At 44.0% G+C, this 16791-nt stretch overlaps 1 protein-coding gene across 2 annotated transcripts in view; it reads left to right on the plus strand.

Moving 5' to 3' along the window:
• The window catches only part of Syt9 (synaptotagmin 9), a 180481-nt gene that overhangs the window by 44974 nt on the left and 118716 nt on the right, over positions 1-16791 (plus strand). For both annotated transcript variants that reach the window (XR_005491595.2, NM_053324.1), the window contains 1 exon segment: positions 5707-6058. Coding sequence is in view for 1 of the 2 variants with exons in the window: in NM_053324.1 (NP_445776.1) it covers positions 5707-6058 (352 nt within the window). In the remaining variant the exon portion in view is untranslated.

Raw genomic sequence — 16791 nt, forward strand, 5'->3', positions numbered from 1 at the left:
TACTGATTTGCATGACCACATCTAGCTTTTACATGTGTGTGGGGGATCTGAACGCAAGGCATTGTGCACAGCAGGTGGTTTACTCACTGACCCCCGGTCTTTATTGTTTCTATCTCAGCTTTATGGCCTTCTCTTATCTTTATTTTTCCAATGTCACAATACAGACATCTACGATCCAAGTATTGTGTCCCAGTGCCGGGTGGATCTCTACCCAGCTCCCCTTCAGTTTTAAGGAATATAAATATTGTTTCCCTTGGGTGAAATTTGCCTCCATTTTCTGTGTCTTAGTCTTTTAGCAGTTTTAAATATTAGATCTTTAAGGGGGAAACACCCTCCATCGTTGCTTGTATTTCTGGGTCAGGTTTGCTGCTGCTGCTGCTGGTGGTTTAGGTTTTTACCTTCAGCCAAGTTCCTTAGCTGTCGTGTTGCTGAATTGTTTTTCTGTTTGGGGAATTTTCTTATTTTTATTCCCTAGTCAGAAGGGGTCTCCAGGGTTCTCTTTGCTGGCTACTGCTTCACCCATGCTTTTTCATCTACACTGCTATTTTATAAATTTCCACACAGAAGAAATGTTGTCTTTTGCTCTAATTTGGTTCATGTCATGGGCCATTTGAACTGATAACTTCAGCTTGGCTGGTGGCCTCTGAGCTGCTGGTCGGCTCAGTTATTGCTACTTCTATCCTGCTGCAGTTGTTGGCTTGAGGATGGCCCCCCATAGGCTCATGTGTTTGAACACTTGGTCCCCAGTTTGTAGAACTGCTTGATGGATTAGGAGGTGTGGCCTTACTGGAGGAGGCGTGTCACTGGGAGACAGGGTTTGGGTTTCAAAAGATTTATTCCATTCACAGTGTGTCTCTCTTCACCTCTACCGGGGGACCCAGATGTAAGTTCTCAGCTGTTTCTTTTGCAGCATGGATTCTAATCCTGGGAAAACATAAGCCAGATTTAAGTGTTTCCTTTTATAAATTGCCTTGGTGTTTTATCCCAGCAATGGAAACCTAAGATAATAGCTTCCGTTACTCAGGCCATACACAACTGGTAGATGACCAGACCCTTTTTTCATTGGTCAACAATACCTGTCACTTTTGAAACTTTTCGGCTGTCCTTTAAAACTGCACTTGTTTAGCTGGGATTTGGTGTTACAGAATCTTGTCTGGTGTGCATTAAAGTACATCCTATGCAGTGGTTAAGATGTAGTTGCATGGCATCGTGTTCTTGGGAAAAGACCACCGAGCTGGAGCTCTTACTGCATTTTCATAAACAGCCTCCTGCTTGTATCTCTTCCAACCTCCAGGGAACTGTGGCATTTGCCTCTCTTAAGACCTGAACTATCATCTGATATATAATTTTTTTGGACCCATGGACAAAAGAACAAATCACACTGTTCTTACTCTTTAGAAAATACATTTTATATTTTATTATTATTTTTCCATCTTTATTTTAAAATATACCTAAATGCCAATGAATATATGTAATGAATGTATATGCAATTCAAAGCTTATAAGGCAGTTGGCTACATAGCTATCACCTAACCTGAGAAATAAATTACCTCTTTAAAAAAATCCTGCAATTCTAGGTTGTCTCTCCCATCCCCACAGCCCTTTGCTGAAGCCAAGTTATAAGGAGATAGGAATGGACGTAGAGATTGTTTTTTGAAAGATACTTCTTTTTGGTAAGAGAGAAAAGCACAAACGGTGTCTAGGGGCACATTGAGCGATTGGTAACAGACACTCTGATGATTACACTGGAGGCTGGTGAGGTCATGCAGGCCACTGTTGCTTTCTGACAACCCGGCAGGTGTTCTGAAGTGCTGTTAACTCACCTGGTGCCTTTGTGTAAATATGAAAAATGTACTCTTGCTGTTTGTAATGACTGTTCACACACACACACACACACACACACACACACACACACACACACACACACGCTCACATCCTATAAGACTTTAGCAACCTCCATAGTTTATAGGCCACAGCCTTCCTTTCGATAATTCAAGGTTTGCATAGCAAGGATCTGCAGGTGAGCTTCATCAAATGTCATACCTGTACCAGGAATTCTTTGAAATGCTTGGCATCAAGTGTTTACGTAGACAAGCTCTCTCCTTTCATGCTCCTTGCTCCATGACTGGAATTATGAGCCAGCTGTTTTTTGGAAAGCATAACTTAGAAGTCATTGAGCAGGTTGGAATTGTTAGGAACTGGGTCAGAGGCCTGATGACTACTCATAAAAGTAGGTCAGGCTTTGTGTTATCTGACATGTTGTCTATGCCCAGTGAAATCCTGAGAGGTAGTGTGCTAAGATAAGTGAGCTCCCGGTGCATATGGGATTGATTGATTGATTGATTGATTGATTGATTGATTGATATGTAGTACCTCATCATGTAGTCTTGGCTACCCTGAAACCTGCCATGTAGACTAGACTAGTATGTAACTGTGGTGTTTCTCTTGCTTCTACTTCCTGAGTGCAGAGAGTAGATGTATGTACCACTATACCTGACTTTTCATGAATTATTTATGTATTTATTTATTTGTGTGTTTGTGTATGCACTTATGTATATGTACCCGTGCATGTGTGTAGAGACCAGAAGAAGGTCTCTCCTCAAACCTGGGCATCATATTTTCTCAGCAGGCAAGGAAGCCCATTTCTTCCCCCTGAGAACTAGGTCAGAGATGTGCAAAGGATGCCTGGCTCTTTACGTGTGTGCTGAGATCCACAATGTTGTCCTCATGATTGCACAGCAATCATTAAGTATTGAGCCATTTCTCCAGCACCACATTAAACTCCTAAGTCTAGATAACCAACCATATGTCATAGTTTACCCTGGACAATCCGGGGTCAATAATCTTATCCTTGTGTAGTTATTATAACATAACCCTTTGTTTTTCTTTAAGTTATCCCAGCTTTGGACAGTAATTTCTATGGTCATATATATTGCCCAATTTTTTTTTGCCATGGCAACAAATCCCTTTACAATCATAGAGACTCAAAGCACCGACTCTTTAGGTGTTTCTCATGGGTCAGTGTCTCACTTGGAATTCTGCCACCGATTGTGCTCAGGGTTAAATTCATCCCTCGTTCTAGACTTGGAGCTTGTGCCATAAGTTATTTTTTAGGGTACAGAGGCTTGAAGATCAACTCTGATGTGGGAGTTCTTACTTTCACACACTAGGTCCGAGCTTATGAGTGCCTCCAGTCTGAGGTGGATGATCTGTATTGACTAATTTCAATTTGTGGAACCAGTCAGTGCCCCAGACCAACACAGAGAATTGTGATTTAAACTGATTCCATGGAGGAGTGTATCCTAACAGGCCAGAGTGATCAGTAATGTCTCCCATCATGCCCCTCTACAACCTTTGCAGCTGCTCTCCTTACAGTTTGTCAGGACAAAGCTATAGGAGTTCATGAAGATGTTTTTTCTGCATGTGGAGTACAGAACGTGTTAAGAGATTCCACTACTATGTATAGTCTGGTTCGTGTTCAGATTAGACTATGTTGAGTGGGGGCTGGGATGGATGTTTGCAATGCCAGCTACAGTGGTGCCAGCCAGCTGTTGTAGAAGACTGTATAGAGACTCACTATACAGTGTCACAGCCAAGTCGAGTCTGAGGTCACACCTTGTTCTAAACTGCCCAACCACAATGGGGATCCATGGAAGCCTGATACCTTTGTGCCTATGCTTTACCTACTCCCCCACCTCTCTACCTGGGATTTTTTTTTTTTTTTGAGGTCTTGGTCATTCCAAACCAACCTTAGACTCACTACATAGCCAATGGTGACTTTGAACTCCTGATCTTCCTACCTCTTATCTCCCCAGATCCAAGATTACAGGCATGTGCCACCGTGCTTGGTCTATGCAGTGCTGTGGATCTAGTCCAGGACTTTGTGCATCTAAGCTATGTCCTCCATCCCCATGCCTTGGATTTTTCCATTTTTGGTTTGATTAATGGCCCTTCACTTGTTAGTTTTACTGGTTAGTCTTACTGGCTAATCTCACTGGTTAGTTGGAAGTGTTTTCCACCAATTGGCTTTTCTCTACCAGTCCCAGAAATTCCTCCATGTGACTTGGTGATGATGCTATCCCTTGTTTAAAGAGTTGAATACCTTGTTTCAGTGAGATTTTTGAGCTCAGTTGCCACACCGAAACAGGGATCCGAGTGTGAGAGGCAGAGATGTGATATCATTTACCACAACAGAGATCGACTGGGCGGCACTGGGAGTATCCGTTGATCCATCAGCAGCCTGGCGGCCGGCTCCCCTCAAGAGCAGTTTTCCTGACGAAACGATTATCATTTTGTAAGAACAGTCAGTCATGGTGGAAAATGTGGCTGGCAGTTGGTCAGTTTTATTCAGTGGATAAGTGGTGTAGGTCCTACATGAGCTAGCATGAATGTAACTCATCACAAGTCATAGGACACTTGTAAGCACTGCCAGAATATGAAGGTCTGAAGTCTGTCCTCTCACTGTGTCTCCAAAGCCTTGCATGCTGTCTGTCACATAATAGACATTCAGAATATGCTAGGGTGATCAGTGCAGATTTTTTAAATGACCAGTACAGGAAAAACCTGGGAAGAGTTTAGGGGTCCTGGGACATAAAAGGGACATTCAGGGGCATCCTTTAAAATAGTGGCATCAGGCAGGAGATCAGATTCATACTTCAGTCTCTCTGACCATACCTCGAGGTAGGAACCTGTTAGAGACTAGCTTCTACCTTGAAATGTATGAGTATGGCTGTGGAATACCACATGGCCGTGATGCCATGATCCACATACAATCACCGTCATTCCCTGCTGTATCCCCTTGCCCTCACTCTTTCATGGTATGTCTGCAGACTTCTACTGTAGCTTTGGCTTCAGTACTGGCTTCGGTGTAGGATTTTCTTCTGGCTCTGAAGCTCATTCTTTCTCCTATGCTGTATGTTGAGGAGCTGGTATTAGTTCTTCTTTATGGTTACCTTCATATCAGTTATTGGAAGGAGTGGATGGGAGAGCCCAGGACCTTCTTGTCCTGTGTGGCACAGCTCTTAGGTGCCCAGATCCCTCTGGCAGCTTAACCTGTAGCCCTCACTCTGATAACTGGCTTGATGATACACCACCACATACCAACTACTTTCTCCACTTTGCCTGTGTGTGTGTGTGTGTGTGTGTGTGTGTGTGTGTGTGTGTGTGTGTGTGTGTGTATTTCTAGTTCTTGAAACTGGGGGAAGCTCGGACTGTGCCACTCTGTCTGGTTTCTGAAGACCTAAGTAGTAGGTTCTTTTGATTCTATAAAGCCCAATAAACACATGAACTTAGACCCTTAAACACTTAAAAGAAAATGTGGTTTAATTTCTAAGTTGTAGGGCTCTTTGAGATGGCTGGGTACTTTGAAAAGACAGCTAAAGGTTCTCTTCTCAGAAAACTTTAGTGATAGGTGCTTTCTGTAGGGTAGAGTCTCATTTGACTTCCAGGGGCCCTCAGAGTCTCCTTAAATATACAGTGTTCTGTTGTTTCTAATCACAACTTGCACAACTTTTCTCCCTTTGCTCTTGGAGCCTCCGGTTTGTGTCTGAATCCCCACCATCAGGTAACACTGCAGCATCACCCACCCTGGCCTTCAGAGTCAGGCCCTTCAGAACGTGTGGCTACGATGACCATTTCTGCAAGGACTGCACAGTGAGTGGCCATGAGCGACATCGTCACACTGACTTTTTCTTTTTCTTCTTTGCAGATATCTCTGTGAGCCTGCTAACTCTCGTGGTTACCGCCTGTGGTCTTGCCCTCTTTGGTGTCTCTCTTTTCGTGTCTTGGAAACTGTGCTGGGTTCCGTGGCGAGAGCGAGGCCTGTTCTCTGGTAGCAAAGACAACAACCAAGAGCCTCTTAACTACACTGATACAGAGACAAATGAGCAGGAGAACAGCGAGGACTTCCTAGACCCACCCACACCCTGCCCGGACTCCTCCATGAAGATCAGCCACACTTCCCCCGACATTCCCCTCTCCACCCAGCCAGGTGGCCAGGACAACTGTGCCCATGCCGTCCGTGTACAGCGACAAGTCACAGAGCCAACGCCGTCAGCTCGGTCAGTAATGCCCCTTGCTTTATGAATGCAAAGCAGGGACCACTCTTTCCCCCTTACTTGCCAGTGGTGGTACTGACTAGCTGGGAATCAGGTAATCATCTAGATGTCCACTCAGTCCCAGAAAATGAAAATGGAGAAACTCCATGGCTCTTTGCTGGCCCTAGTTCCAGAGCTCGGCTTAGTTTCTATGGAGTGCACAAAAGTTACAATTAACATTGCCCCCACTTCATTTATTCATTATTTTTGTATAGTTTACTGTTCTGACATAGGTACTGTTATTTTGATATTATACTAAGAAATTTAGAAGTTAAAAAGGATGTATGTTAGTATATACCCAGGTCAGGATTTGGATACCAGAATCTGAGCTTTCAGCTACTTTTCTTATGGTGTCCTCGTAAAGAACTGACTCATCGTGCCTCTGATCTGTCCTAGCATTCTTCAGATCCCACAGTAACCAGCAGTCTTTGTCTACCCTTAGGCTTTGTAACGATTGCAGACTACTAGGAGTGGGCTTTATTGCCTGGATGTTAGATGTTTGTTCTTAAGCAGTAGATGAATAGCGGTATAGTGATTAAAAGTCAGTGGGCTCTGGGGTGTGAAGAACTGTATGTACTTATGGGCATGGAGCAAGTCATATAACCTCCATGCATGTCTGTTTCAGGGATAGTACAAGTGCCAACGTAGGAGAGGTTCTGAGAGTACGATGGTTCTATACCCTCGCACAGATTGTCAGACTTGTTTAGCTATTTTATTGGGTTCTTACATCTCTACCTCCCTTCCAACCTTTATTCCACCCCAATCCCTTCCAACCCCTCAACACTAGGTAGGAGAGAATGAAGGGGAAAGGGGTGTAGACCTCTTTAGGTTGCTTCCTGCTGACTGGGGAATTGGGTTCCTTGGGACAAGTCTGTTTCAGGACATCTCCTATTCTGCTCATCTCTCTGCTCAAGATCACTTGACAGAGTGCAACAGCAGGAACCAGCAGCAGCAGGGAGGAGCAGCTTCCACAGGCCCTCTCTGGGCTCTCCCATGTATACCCTCTTCAGAGCCCCCAGAATTAAACTATCTGCAGCTGGCAAAAAATCACGCCCGTGCTAGTGCACCAGACAAAATCAAAATTACCTGCTGTGAGGGGGCCGCTTAGCCCACACCTGGGTTCAAACAAAAGCATGATCGCATAAGCCCACTGGGTTTTTTAAGAAACCCAGACTCTCACTGCACAGATTTGCAGGAGAGGAGCTGCTATTCTGCCTTCCTCATCACTGTTTTCATTGCCGCTGCTGTTGAAATGTAGCTCTCCCAGGATGCCGAGGTTGGATGCCGAGGTTGGATGCCGAGGTAGAGGCACACCTCCAAAATGCGAAGGCTGTGCAAAGGTTAATCTGAGGTTAAGCAACCTGTTCTAGTCACTGGATAGAAAACCTAATTTTAGTAAGATATTTCAGGGAAAAAAGACACAGGAATCAGCCTTTTTAAAGTGAAAGTATTTACTCGTGTTCTAGCCAGAGGAGTAACGTGCAGTTGTTGTTATTATTTTAAATATGAGCACAGTTCGGGTTTTATAAAAGATCTTTCTATTCTCTAGAAAGAGGAATGATAATGAACTTTATCCTAGAGACTGCTCATTCACAGTAAGTGTGATAGATTATGACAGTTTAGTTTTGTTTTCCTCCAGAAACTTATTTTAGTATTATTTCTAGTTCTAAATCAAAGAGCAAAACTTAAGTAGTCCTTCTTAAGGAAGTGGCTGCTTGTCTGCCATTTGACTTCCAGGAAGTCCTCAGATTTTATCAGTAGGATTTCTCTTCAGATGACTAGAGTCCACACAGTGGCACAGACTTCTAATAAGATCTTTTCAGTGCCCCCCCGCCCCCAAGGCTCAGAGCCTTTCATACGGTCACTCCTCAAGGTGTCTCAGCTGCTTCTGTTCTGCAACCCGATTGCTCCTGTCTGAATTCTCAGACACAGAGTGATACAAATGGTCTCCCGACTCGCTATTCATCTGATTGGTGTGGCCTGCATCTGATCTTCATGTATGTTATGGCTGAGTAGCTTGCCATTCTTGTGGAAATCCTAACAGTGGGGTAGAGGTTGTCCCTGACTCCTTTGCCTACGTGTGGGACCCCGTTCCCTCTACTGGGTTGCCTTGCCCAGTCTTGATGGGATGGTGTGTGTCTAATCTTGTAGGTTGTTACTCTGTGTCTGGGTGATGCTCATGGGAAGCCTGATCTTTTCTGAGGGGGGTGGGGTGGAATGTGGAGGTTCTGAGGGAGAGGGGTAGTAGGGGTAGGGGAGGGATGGGGAGAGGGGAGTGAGGGGAAACGGCAGTCAGGATGTAATAATGTATGAGAGAAGATCAAAGACAAGGTTCTCATTGGATTTGATCTGTGCTTCCTGCCCTATAACTCTAGCAAACTGCTATCAATGATATCTCTGTAATTATTACAGCATTTATCATAGAAATATTAACATAGGCTATGTATAAAGAAATGTATTTAAAAGAGAAAATTCATTGTTGGTTTCACCATAGATTTGTGGAAATTCGGTAGAAATAAAAAGGAGAATAATAAAGGACTAATCCCCTAAAGCGCATTTTATATTCAGATTATTTTAGACTTGAAGATATGCAATCAAATTATCTTCCAAACAGTGAAAATTGGGTTCAGTAACGGCTGAACTGCCATTAGCAATTTAAATGCTTTTCGCCTGCACTTGACCCAGTATTAACAATTTGCATTATTGTGTATTTAAACCAATCACACCTAAATTACTACTAACTAGTTCCATGGGTTCTTCCTGGAAATGCATATCTTTGTCTAGCAGTGTATCATACACTTATCCTCAAATTCATTAGCAAGCGTTTTGTTAGAATGTGTACACGCGCGCACACACAGGGAAGAGGAGAGGGAGAGAGTGTGTCATGGGTGCTCTTTCCCTGGGGAGTTGTAAACCACCAGTCTATCTTATTCACTACCACCAACCATCCAAGGTTTAATTCCAACATTGCCTAAATTGGGGAATCTTAACGTTTATCAGAATTTTTTTAATATTAGAGCTTTCTAAGAAACCTTAAATATATGAAACTTCCCAGACCCCTGAAGTAGAAGGAACCCAAAATTCTGTCTATTCTGTTTTGTGAGTCATGCCTTGTGATGAAGGTCCAAGTTTATTTAAGCCTCAAGTTTCTTGCCTAAATAACAACTGGTCACACCGCAACTCCTTCTCCTCATCTCGGTGAAGGCCCTGCATCTATGGCATAACTTCCTCTTGTGCTGGGGCCGACACGGTGCCCAACTCTAGAGGTTCATTCACTTGGACTCAGCAGAAATCTCTCTACACTGAGCTCCTACCCTTGCCTCCTTGGCTCCCTGCAGTGTCTGAGTCCTTTCTTGCCTAAAGTCAGGATGTTTGTTCTGTCAGCCACAATTGCTGTTCCTTCCATTCTGACCCTTCTTACTTGCTGTGGCAATGTTAACGTCCTAGCCTAATCTCTGCTCAGGGCTCTCAGACACCCCACCGCAGGAATGTTCTATCCTCTACTGCAGCTGTTCTCAACCTGCGGATCACCACCCCTTTGGGGGTTCAAATGAGCTGTTCACAGGTGTCACATATCAGATATCCAGCACATCAGATGTTTGCATTGATTCCTCTCAGTAGCAAAATTACAGTTATGAAGTAGAATGAAAAAACTTCATGGTTGGGGGTCACTACAACATGAAAAATTGTGTTACAGGAACGCAGTAGTAGGAAGGTTGAGGACCACAGCTCTACTGCCTCCCACCTCAGGTTCTGTTGTCACCACTCCTTCATAGCATTCAACTGTTTCCAAATCATCCTTTGTTTGCTTTGTTCCAGCACTTTCCTCTAGACTGTTCTGTAAGCAAAAAGGCCCATGTCTATTTTGTTTCTTTTCCTGTGTCTAGTCCTTGGTACAGTTCCAGGAATGGCAAACTTTCTTCTGTGAATGGCTGACAGAATATACTGGCCAGCAGCAGGCCACATTTCTCTTATTCTCTGACAAGAGTGGCAAAAGGTCAGAATTATATAGACTATGTAAGGCCTATAACGGTGTGAGGCTGGTGGAAAGGCACTCACATTTATTAAGAGCCTCCCACATAGACCTTTTGACCTTATCTCTGAGGTAAGCAATCCGCACAGTCATGGCAATGCACTGACGGACTGAAGATGAGGAAAACCACCAGCCTTCACCTTTGGATCCCCAGCAAAGAGTACTGAGGCTGATGTCATAGCTCAGTGTGGATAGTCTTATATTTGTGTCTGGGATAAAACCCAGAGTCTCACACTAGGTAAATGCTCTGTCTGTCATTAAGCTGTATCCCCAGCCCTGAGTGGCAGGTTTCTATTAAGCCCTATTTTTGTACTGAGAACAAAAAGTGTTCGTATTACTCTTATATTTATTCCTTTAGATTTTAATAAGTGGATAAGTTTGAAAATAGAAGTTACCTAGACCTCTCTGAATTCCCATGGAACCCTGAAGTTATATATTTTTTAAATTGTTTTTTTATATATGTGAACACACTGTCGCTGACTTCAGACACACCAGAAGAGGGCATCAGATCCCATTACAGATGGTTGTGAGACACCATGTGGTTGCTGGGAATTGAACTCAGCACCTGCGGAAGAGCAGTCAGTGCTCTTAACCACTGAGCCATCTCTCCAGTCCCTGAAGTTATATTTAAATGCATGTTTACTGACTAGTATCTTAATTATGAGAAGCTGTTACATCCATGGCAGTAATGTATTTACTCTAAACATGTGTATTAAGCATCTGCTGTGTGGAAAATTCTGTACTGGGTACCAGTATTTTTTTAAATAGGCAAAGAAAACATATCCCTCCCCTCAAAGGCCGCAAAGAAGAGCACCAATCATTCAGATTGGAACATTCAAGTCCTTCACAGAGGTTTTTCTGGTAGGCATACTGAAGATCCATGGGACCGGTCAATGGAGGACTAATTCAGTCCTATATATGTAATCCCAGTGCAGCTGGGAATGGAAAGAGATTATTGTTAAGAGCTACTAAGAAAGGGAAATGTATTTGAAAGTGGCACCAAGGTGGCTTGGGAACTGGTAAGAGTGAACAAGCCACACGTCTGTGTATCTAGTTGCACTTAACCTCCTCTGCTGCTTCCAAGCAGACTCCTACTTCACCTCACTCTTGAGAGAAGCCCCCACAGCCTCAGATCGCCACTTCCTCCTTCCCTTGCAGCATGTGCCTGTGTCTCCCCCTGTTCAGGACAACCCTTGTCTGTTTGGCTGTGAACAAGCCAACTCTCTTTTCTCTATCACAGAGAGTCTCAGAGGAGAATGGGATTGAATGTGTACTTGTCCCTGGGTACACAGGAAACCTGAAATGGAAGGCATGTTGGGGGTCCTAAGCACCGGATGCTAGACACAGGAGGCTTAGTAGGGGGGTTTGGCGGAACGTCCTTTAGAGAGATTGGACCATGATGGAAATTCAGTTGTTTTCCTATTGAAATCCCCAGTATCATTTTAGAAAAGAATACAGATGGGACAAAGAGGCTCAAATTTCATCTCTTCCATAAAAGTGTCCTGGGCCAGAGCCTTTTTATTCTATCTCTTCCCAGACTCTCTAGCCTGTAAGAATCCCCACCCTTGTGCCCTAGAAACCCTATAGAATTGTGACTTTCCCTACTGGGCCAGTTGTTAACTTCAAGACCTGGATTAGACTGTTTGGTTTTCTTCACCTCTTAGTCCACCGGTTGTCTGTCTGTCCACATTCTCATCTGTTGAGAACTGCAGTAAATCCTTTCTCCTTTCTTAGGATCTAATGGAAATGATTGGTGCTGGGGTTGATGCTTCAGGGGCTTATCCTAGAGATGGAACTGGTTAATTTACTTTAGAGAAAAGGGAAGGAAGAAAAGCCCCTTTGCCCTTGGGCTTCTTCCCATGTCCTTTCCCATCCTGCCCTGGGGATGGGATTGAGTCCATGGCTCAGAATCCTTCAGACATGAAAGTGTGCAAGGGAAAAGTGCTCTACAAACTGTGTTAAATATCTTTTAAAAATAATTTTATTTATTTTTTATTCACTTTACATCCCAGTCACAAGCCCCCTCCTCCTTTCTTCCCAGTCCCACCCTTACAAATCTCTTTCCCCTATTACTTCCTCCCCTTCTTCTTAGAGAAAGGAGAGCCCCCCACCCCCCGGTACCACCCTACCCTGGGATGTCTAGTTCCAACAAGACTAGGCATGCCATCTCTCACTGAGGCCCAAGCAGGCAGTCCAGGTAGGGGGAAAAGGATCCAATGGCAGAGAACAGAGACCTAGACAGCTTCCCACCTCCCCTAACCCCATCCATACCAAGTCCAAGCTCTAACTTGCTACTAATGTGTAGAGAGATCTAGGTCCAGCTCCTGCATGCTCTCCGGTGGCGGCCCAGGCTCTATGAGGGGCCCAGGTTAGTTGACCTTCTGGGTCTTCTTGTGGTATCCTTGACCCCCTCTGACTTGCTCACTTCTCTCCCCCACTCTTCCATAAGACTCCTTGGGCTCCACCCGATGTTTACATGTGGGTCTTTGCATCTACCCCATCTACTGTTAGATGAAGCCTCCCAGGAGACAATTATGCTAGGTTCCTGTCTGCAACTATAGCAGAGTATCATTAATAGTGTCAGAGGTTGACTCTTTTACATGGGATGGGTCTCAGACTCTTTTACATGGGATGGGTGCAGTCTTTGGTTGGCTGTTTCCTCAGTCTCTGCTCCGTCTTTATCCATGCACATCTTATAGGCAAGACAGATTTATGGTTGAAGGTTTTGTGGGTGAATTGGTGTCCCCCTCTCTCCTCTGGAGGGTCTGCCTGGCTATAGGAGGTGCCCACTTCAGTCTCTATATCCCCCTCTAGTAGGAATCTCAACTAGGGTCACTCTCATAGACTACCAGTTTCATCCCTACTCCGAGGCCTCCAGTTCATCACCAGAGATGCCCCCTCCCACTGCCAATTTCCGTTCTCCCAGCCCTCTCCTGCCTCCCTCTCCCCACACCTGATGGCTATCCCTGTTCCCCCACCACCACACAGTTCCCTCCATCCATCTTCAATGGCTATTCAGTTTCCACTTCTAAGTGAGATTCTTGTATCCTCCCTTGGGACCTCCTTACTACTCAGTTTCTTTGGTGCATGGCTTGTAGCATGGTTATCCTGTACTTGATGGCTAATGTCTCCTTATAACTGAGTACATACCACGCATGTCTCTCTGCCTCTGGGTTACCTCACTCAGGATGATATTCTCAAGTTCCATCCAGTTGCCTGCAAATTCATGACGTCCTTGTTTTTAATAGCTGAATAATATTCCATTGTGTATATGTTCCACATTTTCTTTATCCACTCTTTTTTTTTTTTTTAAACATTTTTTTTTTATTAACTTGAGTATTTCTTATATACATTTCAAGTGTTATTCCCTTTCCCGGTTTCCGGGCAAAATCCCCCTCCCCCCTCCCCTTCCTTATGGGTGTTCCCCTCCCAACCCTCCCCCCATTGCCGCCCTCCCCCCATAGTCTAGTTCACTGGGGGTTCAGTCTTAGCAGGACCCAGGGCTTCCCCTTCCACTGGTGCTCTTACTAGGATATTCATTGCTACCTATGGGGTCAGAGTCCAGGGTCAGTCCATATATAGTCTTTAGGTAGTGGCTTAGTCCCTGGAAGCTCTGGTTGCTTGACATTGTTGTACTTTTGGGGTCTCGAGCCCCTTCAAGCTCTTCCAGTTCTTTCTCTGATTCCTTCAACGGGGGACCTATTCTCAGTTCAGTGGTTTGCTGCTGGCATTCGCCTCTGTATTTGCTGTATTCTGGCTGTGACTCTCAGGAGCGATCTACATCCGGCTCCTGTCGGTCTGCACTTCTTTGCTTCATCCATCTTGTCCAATTGGGTGGCTGTATATGTATGGGCCACCTTTAAGTTGAGGGACACCAGGGTTGTTTCTAGCTTCTGGCTATTACGAATAAAGCTTCTGTGAGCATAGTTGAGTAAATGTCCCTGTTGTCTTGTGGTGGCATCTTTAGGTTATATGCCCAGTAGTGGTATAGCTGGATCTTGAGGTAGAACTATTCCTAGTTATTTCCAAAGTAATTTCACCAGTTTTCATTCCCACTAGCAATGGAGGAGTGCTTCCCTTGTTCTAACCCTCACCAGTATATGCTGTCTCTTGAGTTTTTTGATCTTAGCCATTCTGATGGGCACAGAAAGAAATCTCAGTCATTTTGATTTGCATTTCATTGATGACAAAGGACATTGAACATTTTTTTCTCCATCTTTATTAAATTGGGTATTTCTTCTTTACATTTCAATTGTTATTCCCTTTCCCAGTTTCCAGGCCAACATCCCCTAACTCCTCCCCCTCCCCTTCTATTTGGGTGTTCCTTTCCCCATCCTCCCCCCATTACTGCCCTCCCCCCAACAATCACGTTCACTGGGGGTTCAGTCTTAGCAGGACCACTTCCCTTCCACTGGTGCCCTTCCTAGGCTATTCATTGCTACCTATGAGGTTGGAGCCCAGGGTCAGTCTTTGGGTAGTGGCTTAGTCCCTGGAAGCTCTGGTTGGTTGGCATTGTTGTTCATATAGGGTCTTGAGCCCCTTCAAGCTCAACCAGTCCTTTCTCTGATTCCTTCAACAGGGTCCCATTCTTAGTTCAGTGGTTTGCTGCTGGCATTCGCCTATGTATTTGCCGTATTCTGGCTGTGTCTTTCAGGAGAGATCTACAGACATTGAACATTTTTAAGTGCTTCTCAGCCATTTGAGATTCCTCTGTTGAAAATTCTCTGTTTAACTCTGTACCCTATGTTTAAATGGCATGATTTGGATTGTTGGTGTCTAATTTATTGAGTTCTTTATATATTTTGGATATTGCACTCTGACGGATGTAGGGTTAGTGACGATCTTTTCCCAATCTGTAGGCTGTCATTTTGTCCTATTGATGGTGTCTTTTGTCTTACAGAAAGAAGCTTTTCAATTTCTGAGTCTCTTTTATCAGTTGTTGATCTTAGAACTATTGGTGTTCTATTCAGGAAATTGTCTTCTATACCAATGTATTCAAGGCTATTTCCCACTTTCTCTTCTATTAGATTTAGTGTATCTGGTTTTATGTTGAGATCTTTGATGTTAAGTATCTTTGAACCCAGACTTCTTCCAGATTGAACACAGGTCTGGGGTAGCCCAGGACAGTCTTTTAAGCTCTTTTCCTTGACTTCCCCATGAAAAGAAGCATCTTCTGACCCTGAGATAATGACCTGGAGAAACCAGAAAGCTGCAATCTTGGCAGCCATCTTCTTAGAGTCAGCACTAGGGTGTGGATTATTATAGAACATGGTGTCTTTGAATTTCTTGACCCATTGTTCTTGGAATTTGCCTTTTCCTGTGTGTGTGTATGTGTGTACGTGTTTATGTGTGTGTATATGCATGTGTATACACATACATGTATACACATGCATGTATATGTGTTTCATTTTTTGTAGATTTAGATTATTTTATTTTATGTCATGAATGTTTGCTTCCATGTATATTAGCACTGTACACATGTGTGGTACCAACAGACACCAGAAGAGGGTGTTGGCTCCCCTGGAATTGGAGTTAGACGGTTGTGAGTTACAACGTGGATGCTAGGAGCTTCACTGGATCCTCTGCCAGAGCAACAAGTGCTTTTAGCCTGGGAACAATCTCTCCCTTACCTCTTTTCATTCATTGTGTAGATTAAATCCTGGGCGTATAGGACTTCCCACCCCGACTCAGAAAGTAGCATACTATGTTTTAGACAAATTCTTCCTTACCACAGTCATTCAGTGTCACAGTGTCACTCAGAGACATTAGAATTCCAGACCCTCCCTGGGGACCATCTTGTATACTGCACTGGAGACCATTCAGAACCACTGCACCCAGTGTAGCCCTGGTCTCTGTCTTGCTTCTTTTACTTGCCTTTTCTTCTATATCTGAGTAACCCATGAGAGCTATGAGATAATGATTTTGCATTTTCTCTACCTCTTTGTCTCCCTTGAGTCCTAGGTGCAGCCTCCCTGCTCTGATTTCCTCAGCACAGAGAGTGCTATCTAATAGTTATGCAGGAAGTTGTGAGTTACACTGGTTTTCTGACTTTTGGACTTCTCTATTCTATGTGTGTGCTGCAAAGACACACAGACACACATGCACACACAGAGACACACAGAGCTATGCTTGTGCACCACATACAGAGAAGTGGAGACACATATGTAACAGGGATAGACACACTTGCACGCACAGACACACACACACACACAGACACACAATGTCAATAAACTCTCACTGTCCCCTGGAACAAGGCCCAGGCGGAGAAGAACTGTCATGCCCAGGTTATACTCTTTGCTTTTTTTTTTTTTTTTTTTTTTTGGTTCTTTTTTTTTTTTTTTTTTTTTTTTTTTTTCTGGAGCTGGGGACCGAACCCAGGGCCTTGCGCTTCCTAGGCAAGCGCTCTACCACTGAGCTAAATCCCCAACCCCTACTCTTTGCTTTTTTACTTTACTGTTTTCTCATTAGTAATTCTGGGGAGACATTTTAGTAGAACTGAAGTAACGTGTAAAACTGTTGTCTAATATTCATACATGTGATTGATTTTTAGAATATTTATTATATGTATGTGTGTGTGTGCATGTGTGCACATGCCGACCTATGTATAGGTCAGAGGACAACTGTTGTTCAGGCAGTGCTACCATCTCTTCTTATGAGACAGGAT

The sequence above is a fragment of the Rattus norvegicus genome, chromosome 1 (assembly GCF_036323735.1).
Source record: "Rattus norvegicus strain BN/NHsdMcwi chromosome 1, GRCr8, whole genome shotgun sequence".
NCBI classification, from domain to species: domain Eukaryota; kingdom Metazoa; phylum Chordata; class Mammalia; order Rodentia; family Muridae; genus Rattus; species Rattus norvegicus.